The sequence below is a fragment of the Chlorocebus sabaeus genome, chromosome 20, assembly GCF_047675955.1.
Source record: "Chlorocebus sabaeus isolate Y175 chromosome 20, mChlSab1.0.hap1, whole genome shotgun sequence".
Taxonomy (NCBI): domain Eukaryota; kingdom Metazoa; phylum Chordata; class Mammalia; order Primates; family Cercopithecidae; genus Chlorocebus; species Chlorocebus sabaeus.
Genome location: NC_132923.1, coordinates 121,163,005 through 121,181,056, shown reverse-complemented (window position 1 = coordinate 121,181,056; position 18,052 = coordinate 121,163,005). Strand labels below are relative to the sequence as shown.

General features: G+C 51.1%; 1 protein-coding gene across 5 annotated transcripts in view; it reads left to right on the top strand.

The window, feature by feature from the left end:
- The window catches only part of FBLIM1 (filamin binding LIM protein 1), a 29,776-nt gene that overhangs the window by 9,469 nt on the left and 2,255 nt on the right, over positions 1-18,052 (top strand). For all 5 annotated transcript variants that reach the window (XM_007980421.3, XM_073007815.1, XM_007980420.3 and 2 more), the window contains 5 exons: positions 2,259-2,446; positions 3,386-3,488; positions 5,257-5,426; positions 9,692-9,870; positions 11,171-11,288. In XM_007980421.3, the coding sequence (XP_007978612.1) occupies positions 2,259-2,446; positions 3,386-3,488; positions 5,257-5,426; positions 9,692-9,870; positions 11,171-11,288 (758 nt within the window). The remainder of the gene's footprint in view (positions 1-2,258; positions 2,447-3,385; positions 3,489-5,256; positions 5,427-9,691; positions 9,871-11,170; positions 11,289-18,052) is intronic.

The window sequence follows — 18,052 nt, the reverse complement described above, 5'->3', positions numbered from 1 at the left end:
CAAGCTCCGCCTCCCGGGTTCACGCCATTCTCCTCAGTAGCTGGGACTACAGGTGCCCACCAACACACCCAGCTAATTTTTGTATTTTTAGTTGAGACGGGGTTTTACCGTGTTAGCCAGGATGGTCTCGATCTCCTGACCTCGTGATCCGTCCGCCTCGGCCTCCGAAAGTGCTGGGATGACAGGCGTGAGCCACCACACCCAGACTAAGTTTTGTTTTTTTTTTAAGATGGCGTTTTGCTCTTGTTGCCCAGGCTGGAGTGCAGTAGCGCCTGGCATTTCTGGGGCATTTTCATGGTTGTTGGGATTATGGGAAGAGGATCTTGGGAGTGTGGGAACAAGATCAAACTTGCCTGGGAAGGACTGGCCTGTCACCACTGGTCAGCATGGCTGGCCGGCCGTTTTGTCTGCCAATTTGATACCCTCAAACAGAGCACAGGGATCTTGGGGTTCAGTCTCCCTGAAGTGAGATAAGTTTTAGGTGACCAGCTTGGTCATGTGCCTGGTCTGACACAAAGGCTGGCCCCAGGCCCTGGGGATGCTGCCAGCTGCTTGAAACCGTCTACACCGAAGGCTGCCATCTGCTGTCTGCCTAGTGCTTGTCCTCTCAGAGTCATCCTTGAGCAGGTCTGGGACCCCCTTTTTCCCACCTGCCCTGGGGCCTCAAGTCCCCCTGCTTCTCTCTTGAATTCCTGCCCGCCCATCACAGCCTGTGGGCCCTGCACTGGGAGGCAGGCACTGGGAGAGGCCACAGCACTCTTACACTACCTCCCCAACACCTGGTTCCTGACTCCGTGAGCTCATCAGGGTCTGGTTCTCACACTTCCGCTGAGTCAGCAGCAGCAGCAGCGTCACCCGGGCCTGTACCAACACAGCCACCGGTCTGTTCCAGCACAGCTGCTGGTCCCGCCCCAAGTATTTCTTGACTCAGCAGATCTGCCGTGGGGCCCCATAATTTGCATTTCTTTTTTTTTTTTTTTTCCAAGATAGGGTCTTGTTCTGTCACCCAAGCTGGAGTGCAGTGCAGTGGTGTGATCACGGCTCACTGTAGCCTCAACCTCCCTCGCTCAAGCGATCCTCCCACCTCAGCGTCCCAAGGAGCTGGGACTGCAAACTCTCACCACCAAGCCTAGCTAATTTTTGTGTGTGTGTATATATATATATGTATATTTTGAGACAAAGTCTCGCTTTGTCGCCCAGGCAGGAGTGCAGTGGCGCGATCTCGGCTCACTGCAAGTTCTGCCTCCCGGGTTCACGCCATTCTTCTATCTCAGCCTCCTGAGTAGCTGGGACTACAGGCGCCCACCACCACACCCAGCTAATTTTTGCGTTTTTAGTAGAGATGGGGTTTCACCATGGTTGCCAGGCTGGTCTCAAACTCCTGGCCTCAGGTGATCTGCCCGCCTTAGCCTTCCAAAGTGCTGGGATTATAGGCGTGAGCCACCACGCCCAGCCTAATTTTTTTTTTTTTTTTTTAAGATGGTGTTTTGCTCTTGTGGCCCAGGCTGGAGTGCAGTGGTGCAATCTCAGCTCACAGCAACCTCTGCCTCCTGGGTTCAAGCAAATCTCCTGCCTCAGCCTCCTCAGTAGCTGGGATTATAGGCATGCACCACCACGTCCTGCTAATTTTGTATTTTTAGTAGACGCGGGGTTTCTCCATGTTGGTCAGGCTGGTCTCAAACTTCCAACCTCAGGTGATCCGCCTGCCTCAGCCCCGCAAAGTGCTCGGATTACAGGCATGAGCCACTGCACCTGGCCTTTTTTTTTTTTTTTTTTTTTTTTTTTTTTGAGACAGGGTCTGGCTCTGTCTCCCAGTCTGAAGTGCAGTGGTGTGATCTAAGCTCACTGCAGCCTCAACCTCTTGGGCTTAAGTGATCCTCCCATGTCAGCCTCCCAAGTAGCTGGGATTACAGGCCTGTGCTGCCATGTCTGGCTACATTTTTTTTTTTATTTTTAGTAGAGTTGAGGTTTCACTATGTTGCCCAGGCTGCTCTTGAACTTCTGGGTTCAAGCAAACTGCCTACCTCGGCCTCCCAAAGTGCTGAGATTATAGGCATGAGCCACCATTCCTGGCCTAAGATTAAGTTTCTTGCCTAAGGACACACAGCACATCAGTGGCAGAGTTAGAGATGGAACCCAGGCCGGGGTGACCCCAACCCGAGCCCTCAGCTACCCTCCATGTGCCCATGTGGGTAAGTAAAACCCTCCCCAGTCCACCTGGGAGGCTCTGACCAGCCCTCTCTCCTCCCCCATTGCAGGATGCCCACCCCCTCCTCCTGTCCTAGATGGTGAGGATGTGCTTCCTGACCTGGACCTCCTCCCGCCCCCTCCACCGCCCCCTCCGGTGCTCCTACCTTCTGAAGAGGAGGCTCCTGCTCCAATGGGGACCTCACTCATTGCAGACTTACAGCAGCTGAACCTGTCCCCGCCCCCGCCCCCACCACAGGTACTGCCCTCCCCAGCAATCCCTTGGTCTCCTGGGTTGGGGGACGGGGAGTCTGGGCATTCAGGGGTTCTAAACTTGGACTTTGTCTGGTGCATTCTTCTGCTCGGGGGCCGTCCTTTGAAGCTCTCAGAAGTCCCTATTCAGCAGGTAAAAATTGGTTAAGTGTTTCATGGTCCCTGGAGAGGGCTGCCACTGCCTCCCAGCTCCACCCGCTGCAGACACACGCTTCAGCTCTGAGGAAGACATTTTCCTGAGTCTGACCTAATCCCTTAGGTCATAGGAAACCTGGTTTGTGTTTGGTTGGTTGGTTTTGAGATGGAGTCTTGCTCTGTCGCCCAGGCTGGAGTGCAGTGGCATGATCTTGGCTCCCTGCAGCCTCCGCTTCCCAGGTTCAAGGTGATTCTCCTGCCACAGCCTCCTGAGTAGCTGGAATTACAGGCACCTGCACCATGCCTGGCTAATTTTTATACTTTTTGTAGAGGTGGGGTTTCACCATGTTGGTCAGGCTGGTCTCGAACTACTCACGTCAGGTGATCCACCCAGCTCGGCCTCCCAAAGTGCTTGAATTACGGGTGTGAGCCACTGCGCCTGGCCAGGAACCTGTTTTTTTTAACCCTGGGCCCTTAACAGAGGTTGTGTAGAAATGGGGGGCATCACAGGCCAAGGGCTTAGTTCACTTCAGTCCAGCATCCACGGGGAAGCTTGGTTGCAGGAGAGTCCTAAGTAGGATGAGGAGCAGTGGCTGATCAAGGGACCCCAGTCAGCTGCCACTGCGACCTTCCTGCTGAGAGACTTAGGCAGGTCCCTTGCTTCCCTAGGCCTCGGTTTCCTTCTCAGTGCAATGCGGCTAATTGCACCCGTTGCCACCCAGAAGAGGAACAGAGCTGGGAGGGTTGCTTGGGGTCCCCACTGGGTGATTCCCTGTCTGCATCCCCACAGGCCCCAGCAGAGGGACCTTCAGTCCAGCCCGGTCCCCTCAGGCCCGTAGAGGAAGAGCTGCCACCTCCCCCAGCAGAACCTGCTGAGAAAGAGGCGTCCACAGGTGGGTGCACAGGGCTGGGAGGATTCTGGGGGGATCTCATGGGGCCAGCATGGGCTTCCAGGTTGAAACCAGGAGCGTGAGGACGCCCCTTCCCAGCCCCACCCCAGCTCATGTTACAATGATGGACTTTGTAGTTGGGCATCCATTTAATTTGTGTTGCCTTAGCCTTTTCCCCTTTATACCTAAATTCTATTTAAAATGTTAGTCTGCACAGTTTGCTACGATAACAAAAATGTCTTGAAATTTTGTCTCATTATTTTATTTTCTGAATATCTAATGCCCTCACATGGTGCAAAATAAACAGCATGAGTGGGGACACAGTGAGAAACCTGCAACCTGCCCCATCTCCTTACCACCTGGTTTCCTTCCCGATGGGCGTCCTCTGTCATTGAGCTCTCATGTATCCTGCCAAAGACACTGTGCACACACAAGCAAATACAAATATGTGTCCACCCACTCCCTCCCCCCATTTTTCTTTTTTTTTTTTTTTTTTTTTTTTGAGACGGAGTCTCGCGCTGTCACCCAGACTGGAGTGCAGTGGCCGGATCTCAGCTCACTGCAAGCTCCGCCTCCCGGGTTCACGCCATTCTCCCGCCTCAGCCTCCCGAGTAGCTGGGACTACAGGCACCGTCACCTCGCCCGGCTAGTTTTTTGTATTTTTTAGTAGAGACGGGGTTTCACTGTGTTAGCCAGGATGGTCTCGATCTCCTGACCTCGTGATCCGCCCGTCTCGGCCTCCCAAAGTGCTGGGATTACAGGCTTGAGCCACCGCGCCCGGCCCCATTTTTCCATAAGCAGCAAACTAGGCCCTTCTGCTGTTCACTTTCTTTCCTTCGTACATCTCAGAGCTGGTCACACATCAGAATATAAAATGGCTCCTGGCCGGGCGTGGTGGCTCACACCTATAATCCCAGCACTTTGGGAGGCCGAGGCAGGTGGATTACCTGAGGTCAGGAGTTCGAGACCAGCCTGGCCAACATGGTGAAATGCTGTCTCTACTAAAAATACAAAAATTAGCTGGGCGTGGTGGTACGCGCCTGTAATCTCAGCCACTTGGGAGGCCAAGGCAGGAGAACTGCTTGAACCCGGGAGGCAGAGGTTGCAGTGGGCCGAGATTGTGCCACTGCATTCCAGCCTGGGTGACAGAGTGAGCCTCCGTCTCAAAAACAAATAAATAAAATAAAAAAGTGGCTCCTGGCTGGGCATAGTGGCTCATGCCTGTACTCCTAGCACTTTGGGAGGTCGAGGCAGCCAACAATCCCTTTGTCCTGAAACTGCTGTCCAGAATTCGTTGTTTTTTTTTTTTTTTTTTTTTTTTTTTTCTGAAATAGAGTCTCGCTCTGTCGCCCAGGCTGGAGTGCAGTGGCACGATCTCGGCTCACTGCAACCTCTGCCTCCTGGGTTCAAATGATTCTCCTGCCTCGGCCCCATGAGTAGCTGGGACTACAGGGGCACGCCACTATGCCCAGCTAATTTTTGTATTTTTAGTAGAGATGGGATTTCACCATGTTGGCCAGGCTGGTCTCGAACTCCTGGCCTCAAGTGATCTGCTCACCTTGGCCTCCCAAAGTGCTGGCATTACAGGCATGAGCCACCACGCCTGACTCAGATTCCTTTTTAATGCTCCTCATGACCCTTTGTATTTGTCATTTGAGGAATTTACAGGGTTTGAGACAGAGCCTCGGGTACCCTGGGCATGTTCTGGGTGGTGCCTGAGTACAGTCCTCGCAGGCTGGGCTAGTAATGGCCTGTGTCTTACCTACACCAGACATCTGTGCCTTCTGCCACAAGACCGTGTCCCCCCGAGAGCTGGCTGTGGAGGCCATGAAAAGGCAGTACCATGCCCAGTGCTTTACATGCCGCAACTGCCGCCGCCAGCTGGCTGGACAGAGCTTCTACCAGAAGGATGGGCGACCCCTCTGCGAACCCTGCTACCAGGTAACCCCTGCAGCAGACCTCTGGGTGCCAGGCATTGAGCTGAGCACTTAGAATATGTTGTATCATTTCATTCCCCATACAATCCTGGGAAGTAGGCACTATTGACCCCTTTCACAGATGAGGAAACTGAGGCTCAGAAAGAAGGAGCCCAGTGAAGGCGATTAGTTTCCTAGGGCTGCCTTTAAGAGATCACAACCTTGGTGATTTCCAACAATACACGTTTATTCTATCCCGGTTCTGGAAGTCAGAAGTCCAATATCAACTTCACTGGGCCAAAACCAAGGTGTTGTGCTGTCTGCAGGCTTGAGGGAGAACCCACATCTCTGCCTTTTGCAATTTCTTTTTTTTTAGTTCTTTTTTTGGGGTAGGGGACGGAGTCTCACTCTATCGCACAGGCTGGAGTGCAGTGGCACAATCTCGTCTCACTGCAACCTCTGCCACCTAGGTTCAAGGGATTCTTCTGCCTCAGCCTCCTGAGTAGCTGGGATTACAGGCACCTGCCACTGTACCCGGCTCATTTTTGTATTTTTCACAGAGACAGGGTTTCACCATCTTGGCCAGGCTGGTCTTGAATTCCTGACGTCATGATCCACCCGCCTCGGCCTCCCAAAGTGCTGGGATTATAGGCCTGAGCCACCGCACTTTTTTGAGATAGAGACTCATTCTGTCATCCAGACTGGAGTGCAGTCGTGCAATCTCGGATCACTGCAACCTCTGCATCCCAGGTTCAAGCGATTCCCATGTCTCAGCCTCCCGAGTAGCTGGGACTACAGGTGCCTGCCACCATTCCCGACTAATTTTTGTATTTTTAGTAGAGATGAGGTTTTACCACTTTGGCCAGGCTGGTCTCAAACTCCTGACTTCAAGGGATCCACCCTCTCAGCCTCCCAAACTGCTGGGATTACAGGTGTGAGCCACTGCACTCGGCCCCTTTTGCAGTTTCTGAAGCTGCATTCTACTTGACTCCTTCCTCTGCCATCAAAGCCAGCAGTGTAGGATCCCGCTTCAGCGGCCCTATTGCCACCTCTGTGTCAAGTTACAGGGACACTGTGATGGCATTTAGGACCCACTTGGATAATCAGGATAATCTTCCCCATCTTAAGATCCTTAACTTGGCTGGGCACAGTGGCTCACGCCTATAATCCCAGCACTTTGGGAGGCCGAGGCAGATGGATCATGAGGTCAGGAGATCGAGACCATGGTGAAACCCCGTCTCTACAAAAAATACAAAAAATTAGCTGGTGGCGGGCGCCTGTAGTCCCGGCTACTCAGGAGGCTGAGGCAGGAGAATGGCGTGAACCCGGGAGGTGGAGGTTGTAGTGAGCCAAGATCGTGCCACTGCACTCCAGCCTGGGCAACAGAGTGAGACTCTGTCTCAAAAAAAAAAAAGATCCTTAACTTATCCCATCTGAAAGCCTCTTTTTCCGGGCGAGGTAACGTTCATGGGGTCCAGAGATAAGGACCTGAATATCTTTGGGGGCATCTCTTAGCTACCACACGAGGTCACATAAGATGGCCAAGCAACTGGGATTCTATTCCACACCCATGTGGCTCTGGAGGCTGCCATCAGTCTTGCCACCACCTCCCCTAGAGCCACAAGGTTCCAATATTTGATCTCATGGAATCTATGTTGCTTCCGGGTACCAAGTGCAATCTGGGAGAGCCAGTTGGGATGCCAGCATACTGGAATTTCTAACTCTTGGATGGTTTGTGGTGGCATGTCAAGGGTGGCGACCACCCACAGCCGCATCCCCTGGGTATGTGTGTAGGCCACACCTAGAAATCAGCATTTTGAGCAAGTGTCTCAGGTGATTCTCATGCATATAGAAGTTTGAAAACGGCTGATTTGAGGGGTTAGAGTATTTGGAGCTGAGACTCTCCAGAAGAATCCAAACAATCTAATCCCAGGCTCACCACCAGTGAGGCACTGTGGGAGGAGAGAGGAGCCAGGCCCTCCCTGCCGTGTCCCTGTGACCCCATCAACATGATGGGGGAGTGTCCCTCAGGGGTGAGACTCTGGGGGAGGAGGAGTGAGGAGGGGTGTCTAGCTGAAAGCAGCCAAGAGGAAGACTTGATCAGTGTGCTGGGGAGAGAAGGGCCGTGCCCATGAGAGGGAGGGTGGGAGTGGGAGATGCCCCTACATCTGTCCCGGTGGGGTCAAGGTAAAATGCACAGGAGCACAGCCAGGAAGGAGAGACAGCATGTCCAGGAGAAAAGGTGGAAAGGCTAGAGGGAGGCCTGCTGCCCTGCCTCAGGTATCTCTTTATCATTGCTCCTTATTCCAGAAGGAATTTGAGGCAGCTTCTATGAATGCATATATACCAGCCAGGCGCAGTGGCTCACACCTGCAGTCTCAGCACTTCGGGAGGCTGAGGTGGGAGGATTACTTGAGGTCAGGAGTTCGAGACCAGCCTGGACAACATGGCAAGACTCCACCTCTATTTTAAAATAGTGATTTTTTATTAAAACGTGTTTTTAAAGAGAATGCATGTATACCTATAGACCGCAATGATATAGGTGCACTGAAAAATTCCACGTGATTCTCCCGCCTCAGCTTCCCAAGTAGCTGGGATTACAGGTGCCTACCACCATGCCCAGCTGGTTGTTTTGTTTGTTGGTTGGTTGGGTTTTATTTGTTTTGTTTTGTTTTGTTTTGTGTTTTTAGTAGAGACAGGGGTTTTCACCATGTTGGCCAGGCTTGTCTGGAACTCCTGACCTCAGGAGATCCGCCTGCCTTGGCCTCCCAAAGTCCAGGGATTACGGGCATAAGCCACCTTGCCTGGCATATTTCTTCTTAAAGGCGTCATATAAAATTATATTAACTGGCTGGGTGCCGTGGCTCATGCCAGGCCGAGGCAGGCGGATCACCTGAGGTTAGGAGTTCGAGACCAGCCTGACCAAAATGGAAAAACCCTGTCTCTACTAAAAATACAAAAATTAGCCAGGCACAGTGGTGCATGCCTGTAATCCCAGCTACTCCGGAGGCTAAGGCAGGAGAATTGCTTGAACCCCGGAGGCGGAGGCTGCAGTGAGTCAAGATCGCACCACTGCATTCCAGTCTGGGTGACAGAGCAAGACTCCATCTCACAAAAAAGAAAAAGCCTGGGCACAGTGGCTCATGCCTGTAATCCCAGCACTTTGGGAGGCCGAGGCAGGCGGATCACCTGAGGTCAGGAGTTCAAGAGCAGCCTGGCCAACATGGAGAAACCCCATCTCTACTAAAAATACAAAAAATTAGCCTGGGCGTTGGCGCATATCTGTAATCTCAGCTACTTGGGAGGCTGAGGCAGGAGATTTGCTTTAACCCAGGAGGCGAGGTTGTGGTGAGCCAAGATTGCACCATTGCACTTCAGCCTGGGTGACAAGAGCGAAACTCCGCCTCAGAAAAAAAAAAAAGGTAGATCTCATGTTAAGTGTTCTTCCAACAATAAAACAATTTGTAAAAGACTGCAATAATACTATGATATGTAAAATAAAGACATCCAAACAGAAGGAAAATCAGAAAGTGAGACGAGATCAAAGGGAATGTTACGACCTACCGTGTGTGAGGAGGCCAGACAGGGAGGCTCACGCCTGTAATCCCAGCACTTTGGGAGGCTAAGGCAGGTCGATCACTTGAGGTCAGGAGTTCGAAACCAGCCTGGCCAACATAGTGGAACACCATGTCTACAAAAAATTAGCCCGGCGTGGTAGCATGCACCTGTAGTTCCAGCTACTCAGGAGGCTGAGGCATGAGAATCACTTGAACCTCATGTAGAGGATGCAGAGTGAGACTTTGTCCCAAAACAAAACAAAAACCAAATAACAAAAAAGCCCTATAATGGTTTCGAAATATGAAATGTGAAATTTGGCTCTGAGCTTCCAAGTGGCCAAATGGAAAAGGGAAAGAATTTCAAGGCTTCTTGTCTATATGATAAAAGCACCCAATTCTCCTGAGAATTCCTCTTCCTGACCCTGAGGTTTAAGCGAAGTTTCTCCTATGAGCTCTGTGAACCCTGACCTTAAACATATCCCAGTAACAAGAAATGCAGCCATAGCATCAGGGCATCAGGGCAGTATTCCATGCAGTAAGCCAAGGATGCAAGGCTAAGCTCAATTTGTTATAAGCAATGGTGGAGGTTTTGGGCGATAGTTACAGGTTGTCTGCAGGCCTCTCCTGTACTTCCCAATTCCTGGGCCCCCGAGGGCAGCCTCCCAGAAGAAGAGACCCTTGTGGGTTGGAGTGGGTGTGCCGTGGATGACTCTGGCAGTGGCCTCTGTCCCAGGACACGTTGGAGAAGTGCGGCAAGTGTGGCGAAGTGGTCCAGGACCACATCATCAGGGCCCTGGGCCAGGCCTTCCACCCCTCCTGCTTCACGTGTGTGACCTGCGCCCGGTGCATTGGGGATGAGAGCTTTGCCCTGGGCAGCCAGAACGAGGTGTACTGCCTGGATGACTTCTACAGGTACGAGAGGGGTTTGGCACCAGGTGGGGTGCAGGGACAGGGCGAGATCCAAGCAGGATGAAGGAGCCGAGCCTGAGTCCTGGGTGCTGGGCCAGTTTCCTGTCTACTGGTTTATTATAAAGAATATTACAGGGCTGGACCGGGCACGGTGGCTCATGCCCATAATCCCAGCACTTTGGGAGACTGAGGCGGGTGGATCACGAGTTCAGGAGATTGAGACCATCCTAGCTAACACGGTGAAACCCCATCTCTACTAACAATACAAAAAAAATTAGCCAGGCCTGGTGGCGGGCGCCTGTAGTCCCAGCTACTCAGGAGGCCGAGGCAGGAGAATGGCGTGAACCTGGAAGGCGGAGCTTACAGTGAGCTGAGATCGTGCCACTGCACTCCAGCCTGGGCGACAGAGCTAGACTCCATCTCAAGCAAAACAAAGCAAAAAACTAAAAAATATATATAATGTCACAGGCAGGTACTATTAAGGGTTCTGTTTTACCAACCAAGGCACACAGCAGCTAAGTACCCAAAGTCTCTCCACAGGTAAGTATTGAAACTCTTGGTAAGTATACACATCCCCAGGGACCTGACTTTCGGGCCCTGCTCTGAAACCCCAGACCTCTGGGTCTGCCCTTGGAGCTGAATGATGCAGTGGGGACACATCTGTTGGACTCAATCCCTGCCCATAAGTTGCTCACCACTCAAGGGGAGAGACAGATGTGCCTCTTAAGAAAGAAGTACTGGCTGGGCACGGCGGCTCACACCTGTAATCCCAGCACTTTGGGAGGCCAAGGTGGGCAGATCATGAGGTCAGGAGTTCAAGACCAGCCTGACCAACATGGTGAAACCCTGTCGCTACTAAAAATGCAAAAATTAGCTGGGCATGGTAGTGCCTGCCTATAGTCCCAGCTGCTCGGGAGGCTGAGGCAGGAGAATCGCTTGAACCTGGGAGGCAGAGGTTGCAGTGAGCAGAGATTGTGCCATTGCACTCCCACCTGGGTGACAAGAGCCAAAAAACTCCGTCTCAAAAAAAAAAAAAGACAGATGAGATGGGTCCCAGCCCCACTGAACACAGTTGTCAATTCAGACAATCTCCAGTGAAACCAGGTCTCATTACACAGGTCTTTCCACCTGCTCCTGCCAGGAAGAAATAGACATCTCTGCTTATAGCTGCTAGTGCAGTCCCATAGCAACGGGACTGAAATTGCTCAGGAGGTGAACACCAGCCAGCCCGAGTTCTGACAGCTAATTAATTTATGTGGTTGTGGCATGAACGCCTCCCAAGCATGGGTTTCTTTGCTTCTAGGAAATTCGCCCCCGTCTGCAGCATCTGTGAAAATCCCATCATTCCTCGGGATGGGAAAGATGCCTTCAAAATCGAGTGCATGGGAAGAAACTTCCATGAAAATTGCTATAGGTGTGAGGTGAGTAGAGCCCAGGTGGTTTAATAATATTCCGTCGCTGCATTGCCAGGCCCTTGGCTGGGTTGCTTGGACATGGGGACAGGTCAGGGTGGGGGCTGTACTCTCAAATTGCTCACTGTCCAGTAGGAGAAACAAAAGATGCTGGAAATACAACTATAGTCTATTATCAACTCTTCGCGTTAATGATAAGAAACCAAACTCAAGTTGCTTTCTACAAAAAAGAGAATCTGTTGGCTAATGGTGGGGGAACACTGATGGTATTGAGTGATGGCATCAGGACTCTCTCCATCTTTCTTTTTCTTTCTTTCTTTCTTTTTTTTTTTTTTTTTGGAGAGAGTCTTACTTTTGTTGCCAGGCTGGAGTGAAGTGGTGTGATCTCAGCTCACTGCAACCTCCGCCTTCTGGGTTCAGCAATTCTCCTGCCTCAGCCTCCCAAGTAGCTAGAATTACAGGCATGCACCACTGCACCTGGCTAGTTTTTGTATTTTTAGTAGAGATGGGGTTTCACCATGTTGGCCAGGTGGGTCTCAGGTGATCCGTCCACCTCCGTCTCCCAAAGTGCTGGGATTATAGGCATGAGCCAACGCTCCTGGCCTCTTTTCCATCTCTTGGCTCTGCCTTTTTTATGTGTTTGCTTCATTTTTGCTGCCTATGGGCTGGCCTTCTCTGTGGGGAGGCGGGGCACAGTGCATGGGCAGAGGTGGCCCAGGTTTACATCTCCCCAGCTTAGAAACCCTAGGGGAAAGACAGCACACCACATCCAAGGAAGCCAGACTGTCCCTAGAAGGCCTCTAATCACCCCAGCTGGGGTCACATGCCCATTCAGGGCCAGTCACTGTGGCTGGGTGCTAGGATTGATAACCCCTGGGGCCAGGGAGGCAGAACCACATAAAAAAAGAGGGGTTGCTACAACCGGAGGAAGGGAGAAGAGGATGCTGGACAGATCTACACCACATACCTTTTCCGGGTGCCAGGCAAGAGAATGTAGAAATCAGCTTTGGGGGCCTGGTGTAGTGGCTCACATCTGCAATCCCAGCACTTTGGGAAGCTGAGATGGGTGGATTACTTGAGCTAAGGAGTTCAAGACCAGCTTGGGCAACATGGTGAAACCCCATCTTAAAAAAAAAAAAATGAAATAAAAAATAAATCAGCATTGGCATAAAGAAGGCAGTGCTGGTCCAACCAGCGTGGTAGAATCAAAGGCACTCATGTAGGAGGCAATGCTTGACTGGGCCTTGCAGGATGAGGAGGAGTTTGCCAGATAGAGGGGAGAAGAAGTCCAGAAAGAGGAAAAGAGCTGTAAAAATCCACAGTAGCATAAGCAAGCCTGAAGAATCAGAGGAAGTGGAAGCGTCTTTTCCTTTTCCTTTTTTTTTTTTGAGATGGAGTTTCACTCGTGTTGCCCAGGCTGGAGTGCAATGGCGCAGTCTCGGCTCACCGCAACCTCCACCTCCTGGGTTCAAGGGATTCTCCTGCTTCAGCCTCCCAAGTAATTGGGATTACAGGCATGCACCACCACACCCAGCTAATTTTTTGTATTTTTAGTAAAGACGTGGTTTCTCCATGTTGGTCAGGCTGGTCTCAAACTCCTGACCTCAGGTGATCTGCCCGCCTCGGCCTCCCAAAGTGCTGGGATTACAGGCATGAGCCACTGTGCCCAGCCTTATTTTTTTTTTTTTTTTTGAAGACAGTCTTACTCTGTCTCCCAGGCTAGAGTGCAGTGGTACGATCTTGGCTTACTGCAACTTCCAGCTCCTTGGTTCAAGCAATTCTCCCTGCCTCAGCCTCCTGAGTAGCTGGGATTACAGGTGCCCACCACCACGCCCAGCTAATTTTTATATTTTTAGAAGAGATGGGACTTCTCCATATTGACCAGGCTGGTCTCGAACTCCTGACCTCAGGTGATCCGCCTGCCTCGGCCTCCCAAAGTGCTGGGATTATAGGTGTGAGCCACTGCACCCGGCCTAGATCAACTCTTTTGAATGTTACTTTTTCACTTAGAAATTGTCTCTTTTAAATTGTTTTTATTATTTATTTATTTATTTATTTATTTTTGAGATGGCATCTCACTCTGTCACCCAGGCTGGAGGGCAGTGGCGCGATCTCAGCTCACTGCACCCTCCGCCTCCTGGGTTCATGCGGTTCTCCTGCCTCAGCCTCCCGAGCAGCTGGGACTACAGGCGTGCGCCACCACACCCGGCTAATTGTTGTATTTAGTAGAGATGGGGTTTCACCACGTTGGCCAGGTTGGTCTTGAACTCCTGATCTCGAGTGATCCAGCTGCCTTAACCTTCCAGAGTGCTGGGATTACAGGCATGAGCCACTGCTCCCGGCCAGAAGTGGAAGTCTATAGATGTGACTGGAGTGTAGAGGGCTGGGGTTATGGTTAATGTTGAGGCCAGAGTGAAGGAAAGGGCTGCAGTGCCAGGCTAGAGAGTCTGGACTTCAGGCTGCAGAGAGGGGTCAGGCTGAGATGGGTGAGCTGATTAGAAACTGGTGCAGTTGTCCCAGGAAGAAGGGCCCAGGTGTCGTCACACACGACTTGGCAATCAGAAGGGTCCTATGCTAGCTTTAAAGTTCTGCTATTGCTCTCTTTAAAGTCTTGATTTTTTTGATTTGTTTTTATTTTTATTTTTATTTATTTATTTTTGAGGTGGAGTCTCGCTCTGTCACCCAGGCTGGAGTGCAGTGGCGCGATCTCGGCTCATTGCAAGCTCCGCCTCCTGGGTTCACGCCATTCCCCTGCCTCAGCCTCCCGAGTAGCTGGGACTACAGGCACTTGCCACCACACCCGGCTAATTTTTTTGGTATTTTTTAGTACAGATGGGATTTCACTGTATTAGCCAGGATGGTCTCGATCTCATGACCCCGTGATCCGCCCGCCTCAGCCTCCCCAAGTGCTGGGATTACAGGCGTAAGCCACTGCCCCCGGCCTTTGTTTTTAATAGACAGAGACTGGAGTCAGGCTGGAGTGCAATAGTGTAATCATAGCTCACTGTAGCCTTGAAATTTTGGGCTCAAGCAGGTCTCTCACCTTAGCATCCTGAGTAGCTGTAAGTACAGGTGCGCACCACCACACCCAGCTAATTTTTTTATTTTTAAAATTTTTATAGGGATGACTTCTCTACAGAAATTTGCCCAGGCTGGTCTTGAACTCCTGGGCTCAAGCGATCCTCTCACTTTGGCCTCCCAAAGTGCTGAGATCACATGCATGAGCCACTATCTACAGCCTGAAATTCTTAATTTTTTTTTTTTTTTTTTTTTCAGAGACTGAGTCTCACTTTGTTACCCAAGGTGGAGTACAGTGGCACTATCTCGGCTCACTGCAACCTCTGCCTCTCAGGTTCAAGCAACTCTCTTGCGTCCCGAGTAGCTGGAATGACAGGCTCGCACTACCGTGCCCGGGTAATTTTTGTGTTTTTAGTAGAGACGGGATTTCGCCATGTTGACCAGGCTGGTGTTAAACTCCTGATCTCAAGTGATCCGCCCACCTTGGCCTCCCAAAGTGCTGGGTGGCGTGAGCCACTACACCCAGCCAAAATTCTTAATTTCTGAACAAGGGGCCCCACATTTTTATTTTGTCCAAGATCCTAGAAATTATGTAGTCAGTCCTGCTGAGGAGGCTCAGAAATCGTCTCCCACCCCTTCTACTGCTGGCTCCTTGTCACTGAAGCTTCTGTCTTCTCCGGTGATGGTGACAAGGTGGCAACTTTTATGGGGGAACCTAACTGGAGAGCCCCAGAGCAGATCTCTTACTCGATGAGTATTTCGAAACACTTGTTCACTCCCACTTATATAAACAGATACTGGGACCCAAAGACTATTTTCACTGAGGTTGTCAAAGGAGCTGGGTAGAGAAGTTGATAAATTGCTGCGTAATTACATTTTCTTTGTTGGTTATAGTTCAAAGTCCTGCTGATAGTGCATTTTGAAAGCCCAATGAGGAAGTTTAAATGCTGTTATCCCCACCATTGTCCTAATGAGTCCAGCAGTGACTGGCACTTTCCTGAGCCAGGAAGTCAGGAAGTGAATAAACCCCCACAGTGGTCTTGATGACTTGGCCAAGGGCGGTGTAGTAAGTCAGCATTTGGACTCCAGAAGTTATGTGTCAGAAGATGAGGCTTCTTGACCAGGCACGGTGGCTCATGCTGGTAATCCCAGCACTTCGGGAGGCCCAGGCGGATGGATCACTTGCATTCAGGAGTTCAAGACCAGCCCGGACAACATGGCGAAACCCGGTTTCTACTAAAAATACAAAAATTAGGCCAGGTGCAGTGGCTCACTCTTGTAATCCCAGCACTTTGGGAGGCTGAGGCAGGCGGATCACAACGTCAAGAGATGGAGACCATCCTGGCCGACATGGTGAAACCCCATCTCTACTAAAAATACAAAAATTACCTGGGTGTGGTGGTGTGTGTAGTCCCAGCTACTCGGGAAGGTGAGGCAGGAGAATTGCTTGAATCTGGGAGGCAGAGGTTGCAGTGGGCCGAGATTGTACCACTGTGCTCCACACTGGTGACAGAGTGAGACTCCGTCTCAAAAAACAAAATTAGCTGGGTATAGTGGCGCATGCCTGCAGTCCCAGCTACTTGGGAGGCTGAGGCAGGAGAATCGTTTGAACCCAGGAGGCAGAGGTTGCAGTGAGCCGAGATTGTGCCGTTGCACTCTAGCCATCTACCCTGGGCAATAGAGCAAGATTCCATCTCAAAAAAAAAAAAAAATGAGGCTCTTGAAACACAGCAGCCTGGAAGGAGTTGAGTGCTGTTAACCTAAGAAGAAAATGGGTTTCCATGCACTGCCCACACCCATATCTCACCATTTCTACTTGCTTTGGGGTCCATATTATTTATGACTATTGTTGGAAGGATAACAGTGCTTTTAGATGTAGGTAGTATTTTTAAATTTATAAAATGCTTTCATTGACCTTACCTTGTTTAATCCTAGTGACAGTCTTGTGAGATGGGATTTATTGTCCCCATTAAGATGGGGAAACTGGTGGGGTGCGTGGGCTCTCACCTATGATCCCAGCACTTTGGGAGGCTGAGGCAGGAGGATCGCTTGAGCCCAGGAGTTCAAAGCCAGCCTGCACAGTAAGACCTCATCTTACAAAAAATTGGAAAAATTAGCCAGGCACGGTTGTACCCTTCTGTAGTTACAGCTCCTTTGGAAGCTGAGGCAGCAGGATTGCTTGAGCCTGGCAGCTGGAGGCTGCAGTGAGCCATGATCATGCCACTGCACTCTAGCCTGGGTGACAGAGTGAGACCCTATCTTAAAAAAAAAAAAAGGGGGGGGGGAACAGGCAAACAGTCTCAGAAAACGGGTTCCAGCCATGCTTGTGTGGGCTGGGTTCAGTGAGGTTTCAGCCACCGCACAACTGCCTTGCAGAGGTTGTGAGACTTGGTGGTAGATGAGGTGTTTTCTCCAGTTGGTTCTAATTTAGGAGGGGTCTCATGTGGCCCTCCAGCATGTGTTACAATGCCAAACAGGTGGCACAGATGCCGTTGTGTAGCCCGTGGTCCATTTGAGAGACCCAAGTAGCCTTGCAGGGAGGAGACACAGGAGCACCTCACCCAGCTGACCATGGAGGAAGGCAGATTGCAGACCCTGGTCCCTACTGCATCAGGAGGCCCACCTGTGACCCCAAAGTAGTCCCTATAGGGACTCTTTTTTTCTTTCTTTTGAGACGGACTCTCACCCTGTCTTCCAGGCTTGAGTGCAATGTCATGATCTCAGCAACCTCCGCCTCCCGGGTTCAAACAATTCTCCTGCCTCAGCCTCATGAGTAGCTGGGATTATAAGCACCCGCCACCACGCCCAGCTAATTTTTATATTTTTCATAGAGGTGGGGTTTCCTCATGCTGGCCAGGCTGGTCTCGAACTCCTGACTTCTTGATCCATCCGCCTCGGCCTCCCAAAGTGCTAGGCTTATGGGGGTAAGCCACCGTGCCTGGCCCCCTGTAAGGACTCTTTTGTGGGATCAATGCAGCTTCCAAAGGGTGCCCAGAACCAAGTCTCTGTGCACAAATTGTCCCCTCTGTTACTCTCCAGCATGTGCCCAGGTGAGGTTTCTGGGGCAGAACAGTGATGTTGGTAGAGTTTGGGCCCCGAGTCCCAGTCCCTGTGTTCCTCATTCTGAAATCCTTTGGTGATTCGAAAAATAGAAAATATTAATGTTGGCCGGGCACGGTGGCTCACACCTGTAATCCCAACACTTTGGGAGGCCGAGGCGGGCGGATCACAAGGTCAGGAGATCGAGACCATCCTGGCTAACACGGTGAAACCCCGTCTCTACTAAAAATACAAAAACTAGCCGGGCGTAGTGGTGGGCGCCTGTAGTCCCAGCTACTTCGGAGGCTGAGGCAGGAGAATGGCGAGAACCCGGGAGGCGGAGCTTGCAGTGAGCCGAGATCACGCCACTGCACTCCAGCCTGGGCGACTGAGCAAGACTCCGTCTCAAAAAAAAAAAAAAAAAAAAAATTAGCTGGGTGTGGTGGCACATGCCTGTAATCCCAGCTACTCAGGAGGCAGGAGAATCACTTGAACCCGGGAGGCAGAGGTTGCAATGAGCTGAGATCGTGCCACTGCACTGCAGCCTGGGCGACAGAGCAAGACTCTGTCTCAAAATAAATAATAAAAACACATTTTAAAAAATAATAAAGGGGTTATTAAGGCCCTTCTAGCCCCAGCTTTCCTTGAACGCTCAGGGGACTTCCTTAGGTGTCCTTAGTTCTCCTGACGGTGAATGTCCTCTCCGGCGCCTCCAT